The 16,082-nt window shown below is 46.5% G+C and overlaps 1 protein-coding gene across 1 annotated transcript in view; it reads right to left on the minus strand.

Moving 5' to 3' along the window:
• The window catches only part of SIAH3 (siah E3 ubiquitin protein ligase family member 3), a 38,637-nt gene extending 27,466 nt beyond the window's left edge, over positions 1-11,171 (minus strand). The window contains exon 1 of the mRNA XM_052664618.1: positions 10,161-11,171. Within this exon, the coding sequence (XP_052520578.1) occupies positions 10,161-10,295 (135 nt within the window). The 5' untranslated portion in view covers positions 10,296-11,171. The remainder of the gene's footprint in view (positions 1-10,160) is intronic.
• Positions 11,172-16,082: the final 4,911 nt, after the last annotated feature.

Consider the following 16,082-nt stretch of genomic DNA (forward strand, 5'->3'; position numbering starts at 1 on the left):
TGCAGTGGTGTGATTGCTCCATTCCCTCTCAGCAGTGGCTGCTCGCTAACCAAGGATTAATGAGCCCTCTAAGTATCACTTAACACTCCTAAAATGCATTATATTTTCTAAGTACAGTATAATCATAATTAAGTGATTAAGGTAAAGAAAAAGAAAGAAAGAAAGAAAGAAAGAAAGAAAGAAAGAAAGAAAGAAAGAAAGAAAGAAAGAAAGAAAGAAAGAAAGAAAGAAAGAAAGAAAGAAAGAAAGAAAGAAAGAAAGAAAGAAAGAAAGAAAGAAAGAAAGAAAGAAAGAAAGAAAGAAAGAAAGAAAGAAAGAAAAGAAACTTAGGTGGTTATAATTTAGCTTCATCGTCCCCTTTTTCATCTTTCATATTTACATCCTAACTGTGAGATAGGAAGAGTACAGCCCCCAGCATCATTGATACCAAAGCATTCATTAGCAGCCTCACAGAATTTCTGGCAACAGGACTCATTTTGCAGATGGGTCCCCCATGTATCTATGGTTCACCTATGGTGGAAGATTTGAGTATTTGACTTGCATCTCAAACTACCTGCCTGATGTCAGGGAAGACTGCTCAGCAAACCTATGACACAAGCACTGTCTTCTGAACTGTCAGCTGGGCCCTGGGATCTGAGTACCAGGTCACTCATCACTAAGGGCTCCCCTGATTGCTAAGCCTGGTTTTACTCAGGATTCAGGAATGTGCTGGAAGGATCTGGGAGAAGTCTGGTGATGAGATCACCCCAAAGAGGTAAAGACACCCACCAAGAAAATCAGAATCCTTGAATCATTAAGGTTGGAAAAGACCTCTGAAATCATCTAGTCCAACCATCAGCCCTTCTCCACCATGCCCACTAACCATGTCCCTCAGTACCACATCTAAACAGTCCTTGAACATGTCCAGAAATGGTAACTCCGTCACCAGGGTTAGGTTTGAGGTAAAAACAGATTGTCTGCAAGACTGGATTTGGGCAATAGGGCTTCTCCACATTAGAGGGCTGGACTGAGGTCTCTTTCAGATCTCAGGTGTTTGCAAACCCCAGGAGGCACACTCCTTACTGAGCACCCAGGTTGCAGATACAGCAGCGTGCAGCTTGCCCTTTTGCATGAAAGCCAACACAGAAGCTACTTGACCTACAAGTTTCTTTTGTGCTGTAAAAGTCACAAAGCAAAAGTTACTACCACAAAAAATGCTGAAAGGCAGCTTTCAGCATCAATTAGTTTTCCCTTTAAGTGAGTAGAGAAAAGGTCTTCCAGTCTCCAGCATCTGCTTCGTCAGAACAAGTTCTCTTTGCTATAGGCTGTTGATTGGTCTCTGGCAAATTAAAGTTGCTTCAATTAAAGCAGCAAAATATCAAAATACGCAAATACAGCCTGGATTTGTTTGTAAACTGGGATAGTTTTTCCTACTCACTGATTTATTATTTAAAAAAAAATCATTAAAAGCTTAAAAATTATTAAGAGACCTCCCTAGTAAGCTCATGTGTACCTGCAACATTAAATTATCTCCAACCACCTTGTGAAGTAACTGGAGATTAAGCTGGCTTCAGATCTGTCTTCTGATAGTTCTTTCATCTTCTACCAACAGCCTGAAAGAAAATTCAGCCTGTATAATCAGTTACTTACAAGCCATCAGTTACATTTGTGCAACCTTGCATGACCTCAGTACTTTTGAGTCTCATTTTTGAAATATTTTCTGTGATAGAAGAAACCCAGGAAAAGTTTTGCTTATTTTTAAAGTTTCATTATTTCCTCCCCTGAGATTCAAAAGAGGAATTGCATCTGGAAGAAAGATTCTCATATGTGTCTTGGGAAAGCTACTTATATAGGATACTGTTCGATTCACCAGGATTAGAATTGTCCCCCAAAAACACCTTCCAGAAGGATGGCAGAGAGGAAATTCAATGAGCCAGATAAGCCTCTGGCCACACCATGGCTACACTGTAGGAATATGAGGGGAGGAAGTGAAGTGCAAACATCTCCCCCTGGCCACCAAGCCTTAAGAATCAGCAAAGCACGGCTGAAGGAGCGATGCTTTGGGCTCATGTCAGATACCCTTTGATGAAGCTTGCTGCAGTGGCCTGAGATATTCCCCATCCCAGTGCCTTCACCACTGAAAGCTCCATTCCTACAGCAGATGGGAAACACAAGCCCACATTACAGCTGCCTATGCAGTCTGGCATACCAGTGCCAACTCTTTTATTCAACCAGCCAAGGCCTGTGAAATGAGTAGGGGTGGAGTGAGGAGCAGGGTTATGCTCCTCTCTGTTGCACCTGTACCAGTGCAGAGGCAGCTCTTAGGGACCAAGAAAGTCATAGAATATAGGATTGCTTGAGTTGGAAGAGACAATCTAATTCATCCTTGCAATGAAGAGGGACGCCTTCAGATAGATCAGGTTTTTGGAGCCCTGTACAATTTGATCTTGAACGTCTCCAGGGATGGGACCACCTCTCTGAGCAACCAATTTCAGTGCTTCACTACTCCGAGTCATGTAGGCTGACAATATTTTAAAATGTCCCAGAAAAACACAGATCATCCGTACACCTTCATGATCTACAAACCATGAATTAGCCTAATAAGTAAGAGAAGTCATCAATTTTTCATCTTAAGTGATGCTATTTCATCCTAAGTCCAGAATTTGGGCAGCATCCATGGCTTTCATTGATCAAGGAGAAAACACTCCACTGAGCCTGGGAATACCAGAAGCCCTTCTGTGCTGTGCAGTGATGAAGCACTGGCACAGGCTGCCCACAGGCTGTGGGGTCTCCTCCTTGGGGATCTCCCAGAGCCGCCTGGACGTGGCCCTGGGCACCCTGCTCTGGATGTCCTGCTGGGGCAGGGGCTGGAGCAGAGGGACCCAGAGGATCCTGCCAGCCTCAGCCACGCTGTGTTTCTATGCATAAAGCCAGAATCCAGGCAGGGAAAGGAAATGACACTAACTATGTCGCCTCTCTGCTTTGTACCTCTATGCATAGCTAATTAACACAGCACATGCACCGAAAACCAGCTCTGAAGCATTAGGGATCCTGCTGGAGGGGGAATGTAATCAAGAAGCAGTTAATTGAATAAACTGAGTGTAAGTTTGTTCTGCTGGCAGCTATCCCATAAGGAGAATGAAAGGCAGAGCTGGTGGAGAGGATTATTTGCGCCACGGAAGTCACTCAGTGCTCTTTAGGAAGATGTTCAGTGTTGTCCTGGGGTGAAAAGTCTTTGCAGACAGATGTCAAACAATCTATCCTCCCCTCTTCAGATTGTTTTTTTTGTACTGCTTGTGATCACCAGCGAGGGTGCTTATCCCACAGCATATTTTGAAATACTTCTCACTCTCTTCTGACATCTTTTGCTTGCCAGAGTGACTTTCCTTTCAACTCAGACTCTTTTTATTAGCTCCTACTATCCCAGGGCTGTGGATACCATAAAGACTTATATTTCTGATGAGTTTAAATAATCAGATACTTGTGTAACTAGCATTGCTCAATCCTTTTCCACTAGTGTCAGTCTCCTTTGCTGATCCTTGGATTGTTGAGTGCCTCCTTTGTATGGGTCCACCTCTCATTTTCATTAGGTATTTTCCGCGCTCGTCTGGCAATGGTGGCAATGTCCATGGTTTATTTGCTTGCTTTGCCTAAAACAGGCCAGTTTGAATGCTATGAGAATAGATGCGTCTGAATAAGGGTTGTGACCCTACAAAACAGATATATTTTGGAATCTGTGCATGTGTTTCACCCTGCACCCCTGGGTGTTCCTGCCGAGCTCAGGACAGTACTGACTGTCACATCGCTGCCCTATATGATCTTCATGTGATGGTGATTCACTCTGTTGTCTCTCTTACTTCTTGGCTTATTTGTCACATGACAGTCCCTGAGAGCAGAAGAACATTTTCACCCTTCACTGATGTGGTTTTCTGATTCCCTAGCAGCCACCTCCTTGTTTGTCTCAAGTGCTTATTTGTTTTCTGCACAAGGGGAGGTTACTAATTTCATCTTTTTCTGTCTCATTTGTGCTCCATTTCTCTGTTTCTCTTTCCAATTCAGCTGACACTTGATGCGAAACACTGTGTGATCCTGTATTTGAGAAGCTCACAAGGAGCTGTGTCTCATCTCTGCCATGCAGTGCCCGGAGGTTGATGGGCATTTCACTCTGGAGCTCAGTGTTTGCATGTTTACGGTACCAGTTACAACACAAAAGCTGATTACATGATATATTTTCTACTGGAGAGGCCAAACTGGAGGGAAAACACACATTGAAATAAACATGCAAAGCACTTGGAGGTCTCCAGCATTCTCTTACAATGTTTTTTTTGTCATTGTTGAGAGTAACAAGACGAGCTAAAGATAAATCTATTAATGTTATATGTGATGCTCAGAAATGCCTCTAAATAAATAAAACTTCTATGACTCGTACATGCAAATGTGTCGGGCAATTCATCTGCAGCACCTGAGTGTTCTTCCCCTCCTAGATGAGAACACTGGGAGAGCTGAGCAGTGCTGAAGGTGACTGTGAGCAGCAGGTCACTCCAGAGTTGGAACAGGCTGGGCTTTAAGGTCCCTTCCAATGTCAGTCATTCTATGGTATAATTCTATGAATCCATGGTTCACCAACACTGGTGAATAAACAGTGGTCATGGCTCCCTGCCCTGTGTGACATGTGGCCATGAGTCCTCCAGCAGGATCTGCTTGCTGGGATTGCTGTCCGGTGCCTAAGAGCAACAGAACTTTGCAAGCATGTAAAGTATGGATTTAAGCTGAGGCAGGGGAGGTTTAGTTAGATACTGGGAGGATGTTTTTCATCCAGAGGGTGGTGACGCACTGGAACAGGTTGCCCAAGGACGTTGTGGAAGCCCCATTCCTGGAGGCATTCAAGGCCAGGATGGATGTGGCTCTGAGCAGCCTGGTCTGGTGGTTGGCAACCCTGCACATAGCAGGGGGTTGAAACTGGATGAGCATTGTGGGCCTTTTCAACCCAGGCCATTCTATGATGCTATGATTCTATGATTCTGTGATTCCTTGTTGGAATGAAAGTGGTGTTAGCAACCTTTCCCTTAATTCCATAGCTCTCCCCATCTTGCTGGTAACTGTTTTAAAACAGGACTTCTGCAGTCAGTGTGGAAATCTGTGTCACCAAATAAGCTGAGGTCTGAATGACTGTTTTCTTCTGAAGGAGCTTAAAGGCACAGAAGGGACCCAAAGTTGCAGTAAAGTTAGTGATGCTTTCCTTCAGCAAGAGTAAAAAGAAGAAAAAAATAGGCAAAACTAGCTTACTGAATGACAGACAAAGAGAATGTTTTGCCTTAAGGATTTTGTATAGGCAGCAATGTGCAGCATGAGGATAGCTCAGAAGAAATGGCACCTAATGAAAAGAGACAAGCTATGAAGAAAAGGAAAAATAAAGCAGCCTGATGAGGTGTTTAACTTCACAAATCCCTGCTTCTCACTTCCAAATGAAGCACATACATGCAGAATTTGGAAGTTGCTCCCCTGTTCAGAGAGAGCAGGGGATGGAGAGCTGAGGGCCAGGAACAAGCTGGCATCGCAGGGGTCCTCGTTACAACCATAAAAGCACATCTTTCCCTCTGCCTCGCTCAGTCCTGAGTAAAGCTGGGCAAATACTTCTGCGGGATTCACCGATTTTCTCTGGTCCACACCAAGCCAGGAGATGCTGAAAGAAGAGGGCATGGGGGATGCCAGGGCTACCTAAAGCCTCAGCTCTGAGCCAGGGAGGACAAGATGAGGGATTCCCTATGTGCAGGGAGTGCCAAAGCCGTGGGAAGGCAGGGCACAGGCAGCAGCTCCTTTCCTTTATTCTAAACAAAAACTGTACTATTTGCAAATTCTGACTCTGAGGAGTTTAGTGATGCTCAAAGACCTGAGCCTGGACTTCTGAATGTCTGGGTCTTGCAGGACCATGCTCAGTGCTTGGCTTCTATCCAGAGACTACTGCCAAATCACACAGATTTGTGCTAATGATGGAAATCTCTGGGTGTAACTTACATCTGTTTGGAAGCACGCTGAGACCTCACGACTCATTTCACAGAATCAAGGCTTTTATTAAAACATCCTGATTTCTTCTGCACCCCATGAGTCTGCAATGGCAATAGCTTTGGGGCAGCATTGCTCCTGGGGGAGGTGTCAGGACTGTTGTGTATGGCTCATGTATATGCATGTCTATACTGAGCCAGCTCAGAGCAGGAGGATTAGAGCACAATGTGATGTGTCTGATTGCTGCTCCTAATCCCTGCTGCCAAACATCCCACGGGGAGGGGGGGAGAAGGGTTTCTCTAGCATTACCATGACTGCACCATCTCCCGTGGATGACAACTGACCTGATGCATCCTGCAGTCAGGTTGGGTTCAGTATTAAACATACCAGCAGTTCCAGCCCCAAACCAAAATCTCCATCCATACGTAGGGAAGGAAACTGATGTCCCTTTGTCCCTGTGTACCTCTGACCAAAGCTATAACACCCATCAACTTGGGCAAGGAGCATATTAGAATAGAAACTTCAGGGGCAGTGGCTTTTTCCCTCACTTCCCATCCTCCCAGAGGTTGCTGTGATTTCTGATGATGGAGCTTGAAGTTGCTCTGCTTTTCCATGCTACTCTGCTCTCTCATGCTATGGACCATGTGGAGTGCATGTATGGGTCTGCAAGATCAGTGAAACTCCTGGTACCCATCATTATCTACTTGCTGCTTCCGTACAAAAGGATTTTGGAGTTCACGTTGCCCAGTGTTCCCTTGTCCCCACCACAGGACAAGACCCTAGGTTTGTAGGCACCCTGGGGCTACCAAAGCCTCTCTTGCCCTGGCTGTTAGATCCTGTTGCTTCAGATGGGAAAACACCATTTGATTTCCCCAGACTCCAGCCCTGCACTGAGATGGTGGTGTGGGCTGGCTAGAGGCTGTGAGCTGAACATTGCAATGCCCATATCCTTGCTTACACCGAGTGTAAGAGTACATCTCATGGGGGTACTGTGTACCATAGCATTTTAATCCTGCTGGGGATAAAATAGATTACAAAGCCATTTGGCTGCCACTGTGCACAGAACCAAGCAGTTAGAATAGGATTCAAATGCACTCACTCAGTGCAGATATGCTTCTCACATCAAATAATTCTAGAATGCAGACTGGCCCAATAAACAGCACTGAGATCCTTGCTGAATGTAAAGTTAAACTATTTATGCCATCCTTCACATGTGCGTCTTCTCTCAATTTAATGAGTTGTTTAAGTCCTACAGAGATGGGGAAGAGTGTTTTTCACACGAACGTTACACTTCTTTCCAGCACTCAGGAGAGTTAAAACCGCTTCCCAAGGCAGGAGGGTTGGAACTTGATGATCCAACCAAAGTCATTCTATAATTTCATAAGCTCATAACTCTTGGAATGAAGAGGATGTGTTTAACAGAGCCATATGCAGCAGCTGGCCGAACACGGGTGCTGTGACCTCAGTGCTGTGCAAGACAGGCAAAGGATGCCTGTCCTTTGCCTCCCACTGAGATCCATGGTGCCAAATCTCTGGTGCACACTGTGGTGGCCAAGCACCATCACAATCAGTGGGGGTTGAGATGCCAACCACATCTCTGAGCCTTCCGTGGGTTCTGCCGTGTTTGGACTTCAGTGGGGTTATACACACTGACGGGGGACCTGAGCTGCGTGTGAAATGTCAAGGTGCACAATCACAGCAGAACACGATGCCCATCATTCATCGTTTGCACAAATCAGCCAGCAGTCCCCTCACCAGAGTGCTGTAGAAACACAGAAGGAGATAATCCCTTTGCAAAGAGCTCACAGTTGTGGGGTAAGCACAATCATTAAAGCTTTGAAGGAATGACTTTGCTCCCGGCCCTTGTTTCCTAGCAGGCTCGTATTCATCAACTGTGAACCTTAATACAGTTTTCACTCCGCTTGTCAATTGTTAAGGTAGATGTGGAGGCTGTCAGCAAAATGTTACGGATGCAGTGACCCAGCTGGAAGTAATAGACTCCAAAACATCAAGTAGTCATAATACCACAATCCACTGCAGAGGAACAGGTTCAGCCCCAGGGCAGAAGCAGGTTTCTTTGACCAGTTTTTGGCACCTTTTGGACAAGGTGCCCTGCCCATGGAAAGTGACCCTTCTGCATGCTAGGAGGGAAGATGAGCTGACTGCTTGGGGTGTACCACCTTTTTTTTTTCCCATCCACGGTGGTTTTGTGTCAGCTAATTCCGTTTGCCTGCTGGCACAAAGGGGATGTATGGGGGAACATGAAATTTCAGCCTGATCACTGTGCTTCATTTGCACATTGCACCTTTCATAAAAGCTCCTGTTTGTTTCCGAGGGAGCTTTGCAGCCCAGCAAAGCTGTACTGAGATCACTCACCTCTCTGCTGGGCTGAGTCCCAGCAATGGGGAGATTGGCTATGAGGAATTTTAATGTGCTGAAATATCCCACGTGTTTAATGGAGGGGAAAGGAAGCATCACAAGTTGAACTCAGTGATCCTTAGGGGTCCTTTCCAAATCAGGATATTCCGTGATTCTAACTTTTCTTCTGGCACTTTTAAAGGCAAGTGAAGTGAATCTGCAGCTTGGGAGGAGGTGAACTGACAAAATCAGGTTCTGTCCCAGTTATCACTGGGGAGGGAAGTGGACCGTGTGCCTGTGGGGTGTCTCTTCAGACTGTGCCATTGTAACATGACCTTCAAAAATCATTGGATGCCAAGGGCTTTTTTTTTTCTTTTCATAATTCAGATTGCAGACAAAAGTAGCGGGAGGCACTCATTTAAAAGGGGTCAGGAAGAGAAGCACTCATTTACCAAATCTCCCTGTGCACTCACAGAGGCAGCTGTTTCTTCCAGCAGCGTGCTTTGCCCATCTGCATGGAAAGATCCCTTTGAGAGAAGGAGAGGGCTGTGGGATGTTTGAGCAGTGCCAGCAGTGGCAGAGGATGTGATGACATGAGAGGCAAGCTGTCCCCAAAACATCCCCTGGCAGCCCTGCAGGAGAACCTTCTCCAAGCTGCTGCTGTGCTGGGAAATACCTCTGCCTGCCCCACACTGCAAATACAGCTCCAGAAATCTGCTTTCTTGAAGTGTTGCTATTCCCATCAGGGGGATGCTGCCCCAAGGAGGAGGTCACCCTGCTAGCAGACCTCTTGGTGTGGGAAAGCAGAGCCAGACATACTAGAATCATAAAATCACAGAATGGTCTGGGTTGAAAAGGACCTCGAAGATCATCTAGTTTCAACCCCCTGCTATGTGCAGGGTCGCCAACCACCAGACCAGGCTGCCCAGAGCCACATCCAGCCTGGATGAGTTGTCCTGAATTCAATTCCCTGCTGAGTCTGCTCTGCAGGTCAGGTCTGTGAGGGGCTTTCAGCAGGACAGGAGTCACTGTGCTAAAGGTGGTCCCTCGCTGCTGTCATGCAGTCCCTGAAGCCCCCCAGCCACCGCCTTACCCACTGCTGTGGCTCTGTGTGAAAGCATCAGGGCTTTGGCGTAGATGGAACTGTTGACACTTTGTCAGTGTAAATCCAGAACCACGCTCACAAGAGAAGTGTTTTATGGGCTCTATAAATAGTTTTGCATTAAGGCAAATGTATTCTCCAGCCTTAAAATAGCTTCACCTTGCAGAGGGCGAAAGAGGCTTTCAGTGCCCAAAGAATGCCTTCAGGCTCCCCTCGGGAGGCAAAAACTGCTTTTTCTGCCCCAAAGAAAGCATGGACAACAGGCAGAGATCCCTGAGCTGTGGGAGAGCCCCCCTCACCCTGCTCCCTAGCATCACATTGTCACACACTGGCAGCACACTGTCACACACTGGCAGCACTAGCCACACCAGAGCCCTTTAAAAGAAAACATGCTAATTCATCAAACTAACTTTTTACCTCCCCCACCAAAATGCTCACAGCATGCCTTCTTGTCTCGTGGATGAATGGGAAACTTTGGCAATGTGGGCACTGGTGGCTGCCTACAGCTACTCTGGCTGTGGGATGCTCTCCTTCCTTCATCCCCAAAGTGCTCCTGCAGCACTGTGAGCATCCATCCCTCTGCCGGGGCTGCGTGGTGATAACCATGCTCTCCCCGCACTGTTGGATCATCATGCTTCCCCGGGGAGAAATGGCAGCAGCAGGGAGGAAGGGGTAAAGGAGTAGAGAAATGGGGAGAGAGCAAATCTCTTTGGCTCACCTTCAGGCTGTGCGTTGGGTTGACGACGCAGACGAGCTGCCCGGCGGCTGAGAAAACCCTCTTCGCTTTGTAGTGTTGAAACCGCAGGTGAATGAGATCTAAGACAGCCCCAAAGCACTGGGTGAAGAAAAGCATCCCAACTTCGGGGGTTGCTGCTGCCAGCGGCGGGCAGGGGAGGCAGCGAGGCAGCCCCGCAGTCCTTGAGGCTGGGAGAGAGTGCAGTCGGCGAGCGCTGCGCTCCGGCACGGCTCAGCATGCCTTCATATTCATCATCAAAATAAGACGGGAAGAGGCTTGCAGCAGTGGGTCGGCCAATGGAAAGGACAGAACTGTTATCCTTGAGGTCCGGAGACAGCCAATAACGAATGCCTCCCCTCCAGAAAGTCCCTGATGAATCGAGCCTGGCGGAGAATGTATTATTGAACATTACCATACATCAACACATCGCATTTATCTTGCGATTACAGCCGGGAGTACGCAGGGCTGGGGAGATAGGCAGGCACAATTGATTGCTTAACGTCTCCATTTATTAATTGGCTTCATTTAGCGAAGGGCGCCCTAATACCGGAGATAAATGGAACGGGTAGGAGAGAAACCCACCAACAAAACTGTAGGAAAGTGGCAGGAATAGGTGAAGCAGGCTTCATTGTGCAGCCTGGGAGGAAAATCACATATGCAGAGGGAGTTACAGCTCCTCTCAGGGTGAAGCACAAGTAGCGCTCGCTATATAAATAGATTCACGCCTGTGCGGTTGCGGGCTTTGCTTTCAGTTTTTGTCACTCTCTGATGCTTTGTTAATGTTATATTCTGCTCCTTTACAGGAGAGACATTTCCCCAGTGCAAAAATAATGCGCCCTACCCCTGCAAACAAATGGACTAATAAATAAAAACCAGCAGACATCAGCAGGCGTGGGGTCCGCTGTAACTTGGGGTAACTCCTTTTAAAGTCAGCAGCGTGTCTGGGTTGGATGCAGAACGCTGTAGGTGCGGGATGCTGGAGCTGCAAGAGCGTATAAAGGTACAGAGTGTGCTCCTAAAAATAATGAAATGTGTGATGCATGGGAACACATGCACGGGGAGGGGCTGCGCTGGGAAAAAGTGGCTTCTAAATCAACAGAATAATTAAACATGCTGAAGGCTTTTGCTTCTCATTCATCCGCATATTGGTGGGCAGGAAATTACTAATTAGCCATTAGGTTGTGTTAGGCATTAAAAAAGAAGGAATTAGGGAAGCATAGAAAAAAAAATAATAATAAGACGCTGTTGTGTATCATTACTGGCATGTATCTGTGCTGGTGGGCAGGGAGATCTACTGAGCCACTGGGGCTCGTCAAAACAGAGTTCCCACCACCCGGTTATCTGGGAGGCAAATGCACTGAAGCAGCCAGGGGAATAGGAAAGCACGTTCGTTTTGTGGGACAATCTTGTGTGTTGTGCTGCTCTGCTTGTTAATAAATCAAAGAGGGCTAATTTAATTAGCTCTCTGCCAGAACTTCCTATCAGGGTGCTCTTTAGGATTGCTCACTAAGTACTCATATGGCTCGTTTAGCCTTTGTAATCCTTCCCCCCTTCAAAACAGATGAAAGTAGCTTTTCTTTCTTCTTTTGCCTCATTTTAAAAGCGATTCAGCTCTGGGGGTGAGGGATGGAGCAGTCCATGTACAGCATCTGCATCAGTCTGGGACCGGGTGGTCACTGCTGTGAGCTCCTGAATCGATACTGCAATACTGGCTCTGCCAGGCTGCAGAGAGCTGTGCATAAAAATAGATAAATAAGTGAAATTTTGCAAACATTGGAACAGCTGACAACACAACCCACCCAGAAAACATCAAAGCTGGGAGGAATATGTATCTCTCAGTTCCTCACATTCACTTGTAGATGAGGAGATAATTTTTGCAGTGTGGAAAGAGATTCGGAGAATATTTCCAGACAGGCTTAAGGACAAGAGAGTGAATTGATTTGCTTAAATGTCTCCTTTTCTCTGTTCCCAAAGTAACGGCAGGCATCCAACTATTTATTATTTATTTACTGCCAGTGTGCAGTCGGTAGCTGCACGAATGCTTCCAACCGGCAAATCTCACACTACAAGGCATCGGTGCAAGGAATCTCGGGGTGGGTGTCAGGAAAAACTTCTCTGAAAGAGTGGTTGGGCAGTGGAATGGGCTGCATGGGGAGGGGAGGTGGTGGAGTCACCACCCGTGAAGGTGTTCATGAGCTGCGTAGATGCGGCACTGAGGGACATGGTTAGTGGGCATGGTTGGGATACGGTTGACGATTGGCCTGGATGATCTTGGTGGTCATTTCCAGTCTTCATGATTCTACAGTTTGATGACTCTGCCATCAAAGCCTTAAATAAGCAAAAGATGCAGCCTCTATCTATATTCATTATTGCCACTGGACTGGTTCACTCAAAACTGAACAACGAATTGGAACTCCTGGGCTTCAATCTAATGTTTTTTTGGCTGGGCACTTTTGGAAAATGACCTTCCTAAAAGTGGATCTTGCTCCCTTCAAATAGCAAAGTCAAGCTTCTTCCCATCCCTACATCTGGGATGACTACTTGCTGGTGCACATGGCACCAGGGGTAGCCCACACAGTGCCCTGAGGATGGGAAGACCCCAGTTACCCCCTCAGGCCTACCTTTGAGGGATGCTATTTGGCCACTCAAAAAATCCCTCCTCTCTTTTATCCAAGTCTTTTTTCTGGCAAGAGGCTGTAGGAAAAGCATTCAGGCCACCTTGGCACCTCTCCTGTAAGTGTCTACATCTGAGTGTGTCAGTCCAGACCTCTTTACAGGTTTGGATGAATGGGGCATTTGAGGATGTATTCCCCCTGAGCCAGCTGGTGCATCAGGCAGTTTTCTTCATCCTTTGGATGTAAGCTTGCCGTATGAAGCTCTGTCTGCTCTCCTGGGTCTCACAGTAGGTTTTGAGGAGAGGTTTTTGCACTACCAGTTCACATTTTCCTCTGACATTCACCTTTTTAAGTAAGAACGCAGGAGAAAGAAATTTTAAGTAAGAAGGCAGGAGATGTTCTGCTGACTCAGGGCAGTGTCCCCTCCATCTCAGTACTGTGTCCCCAGCAGTGAATTCCAGAGAACAGAATTTTGGGATGGCACATAAGCCAGGGTCAGCACCTGCCATCCACTCTACTGGTATTCCACCAGCATTTACTGCAGCACAACTGGGGCACTGGATAATATCAGCAAAGCAGGGCCAGTAATTTTTGAAGCTGGAAGGAGAGTTGTAGGCCTCCAATCTGTTCTTAGTAAAGCATTTGGCCCTTCATGCTAACTGCTGCACGCCCATTCTTTCTGAACAACATGGGTTTGAGGTTCCCCATGAAGGATGTGCTAAGGTTGTTTATCTTTGCCACTAACATTTTGCAACACACTTTCAGTTTGAATTATTTTTGCTGTATAGGCTTCTGTGTATAGAAAGTCATTCTATAAAGTGCTTTCTCTTGCTGGGCTGACGTGGCCTCTGATGTTGCAGACCTCCATCTGAAGATACAGCTTTACTTGAACTGTCCCCTAGCAAACCAAACAGACCGATAATGTTTCCCTTGCAAAGCACCTTTTGCCTCAGATCAGATCACTGTTGCAGCTTCTCTATGCATTTTTTCTGCAGTCTTATCACCTCTTCCTGAGCCTGATCCACTCCTCCTAGCTGATGTATGCAGAAGTAAAATGGCCCATTCGGCTCACAGCCTCATGGTATGCTAGTGATGGGCACAAAATATCCACTGCCATCCTTCCTGCCCCATTCCTACACCTCCTCTTGTTTTCACACCTTCAACACAGCTACGTGGGAGACAGAGCTGCTGGCAAGCAGTGAGGGTGGCTTCAAACCTTTCTGCAAATTGCCCAAACTGGGCAGCAGAGCCTCCTATCACCTTCCCCAGTATCTACTTAGTGAAGTGGAAGAGAACATCAACCAGATTATTTCTTTTTTAAAAAATGATTTGTTTTGGTGGTGGTGGTGGCTTTCCAAAGTGAAGTAATATCAAAAGTTGTTTACCAAAATCTTAATTATTTTACCAAATAAGTTTTCAAAAGTCCATTTAGATGATGTACAAAGATATAAACAGTAATCACACTGGAACTGCATGGATCTTTTCGTGGAATCACAGTATGGTTGAGGTTGGAAGATACCTTTGGAGCTCATCTGTTTAACCCCTGTGCTCAAGCAGGGACACCCAGAGCAGGTTGACAAGACTTAGCCAGAATATGATCTTAAGCATTTCAACAATTTTCATTTTCTCAAAAGGCCACATTTTGTCAAGCAAGAATTATCAGAAGCAGCCTTTAATGCAATTAAATAACATGTCAATTAAAATACACACGATAAATGCCACCAGTAATTCTACTGAGCTAGGGAAGAAGCTGAAGTTGGTGAACTGGAACCAATTTTGCAAAGATGTGGTTCTTCACACTTCTTTCCCCTCAGCCACATGCAGTCATCACCCTCAGAGCTGTATATAAGAGCAGGGGATGCACGCACACCTGGCCACATGTACCCCCATCCATCATAGGGCAGAAGTCTCTCCTGCATCTCATAGCTGCCCACAGATTGTGGTCACCGCACAGCTGAGCCTTCCATATTAACCTTCCCTCTACAGAAATGGACATTTCCCTCTGGCATTGAGGACACTAATATGACAAGAGTCCTTTTTATTATTATTCCTTTCAAATATGTCCTTCCTATATTACTATTAGTCATACATGAGTTTTCTAGATCCTGGGTCAAGAGGGGAATTCTTCATTTCTCCCTGGGGCACATCTGCTGCCTAAGGAAGGAGGTTGCTGCCTCCATTTTCTTATTTTTTTCCTTCACCCTGCTGCAGTTGGTATGCTCTCCCTTCCTCTGCTTGCTTATTAACTGGGGAGCTTGTAGCAATATCTCATGCTGCTTCTCTCTGCAAATGTTATACTCGAGGCTGCATCTCCTTCAGCTCTCACCAGCAATCCGGCAGCTCAATAAAGACACATTACACTTTCATGCTGTTATTAGATAAAGTAACTGCCATCACTTCCCATTCAGAGTGGCTGCCTGGTGCCCGCATTACCATAAAGATGTATTTCCACTGCAAGCTTAGAGAGTGCCCAGTGGAGGATCCCAGTGCTCCCAGCCATGACAGCACAGAGGAGGGCTGGGCCGTAGTCACCTCCATTGCTTGGTACTGGAGAGAAGACAAAGCACCAGCAGGAAGTGATGAGAGATGAAGGAGGCTCCATCTCCTGCTGACTGCATGAGCAGCAGCTTGTTCAGATGCACCCTCTAACTCTGAGTAGGTTTGAAGAGATGGAGCGTTTCTCATTTTCTAGGTCATGAGAATAATGAATAATTCAGGCTCTCTTCAGAGCTTCGGATCCTATGTTTACATTTTCCTCACCTTGGATTTCCTGTCCTCACAATCTAGTCCAGGCGAACCGAGAAGTTCACTGAGTATTTTCTAGCCACCAGAGGTGACGTGCAGCTTCCTCTGGCACATGCCAACGCCTGAGTTACCTGGCTGTGTTTCCATTAGATACCAGGAAGAAGCTGATCAGGACATTGCAGGTTAAAGCAGATATCTAAAATGGATTGGATGACTCTCCACCAAATCACTTCCGCTTACTGCACATTTGCAGCTCTCACAGGCCACAGTCCTCTGTAACCAGCTGAGATGAAGCCCACCTGTATTCTAGATTGTACCTATTGCCTCTTGTCTTGGCTCTGGGCACCACTGAGTAGATCAATCCCTCTTGCATTCCCCTAGAGTAGGCTGCAGAGCCTTGGTGACCCCAAATCACTCTGGGCACAGTGGGTGCATCCCATTGCAAGTACCCTTGTGCCCCCTCCAGATAAGAATCTCCAGGACAAGACTGTGGTGAGCTCAGCAGCCTCCACTATGATGTGAAAATCTCACCAGCTGCGATCCC

This window comes from Tympanuchus pallidicinctus, unplaced genomic scaffold (assembly GCF_026119805.1).
Source record: "Tympanuchus pallidicinctus isolate F22 unplaced genomic scaffold, pur_lepc_1.0 scaffold6, whole genome shotgun sequence".
NCBI lineage: Eukaryota > Metazoa > Chordata > Aves > Galliformes > Phasianidae > Tympanuchus > Tympanuchus pallidicinctus.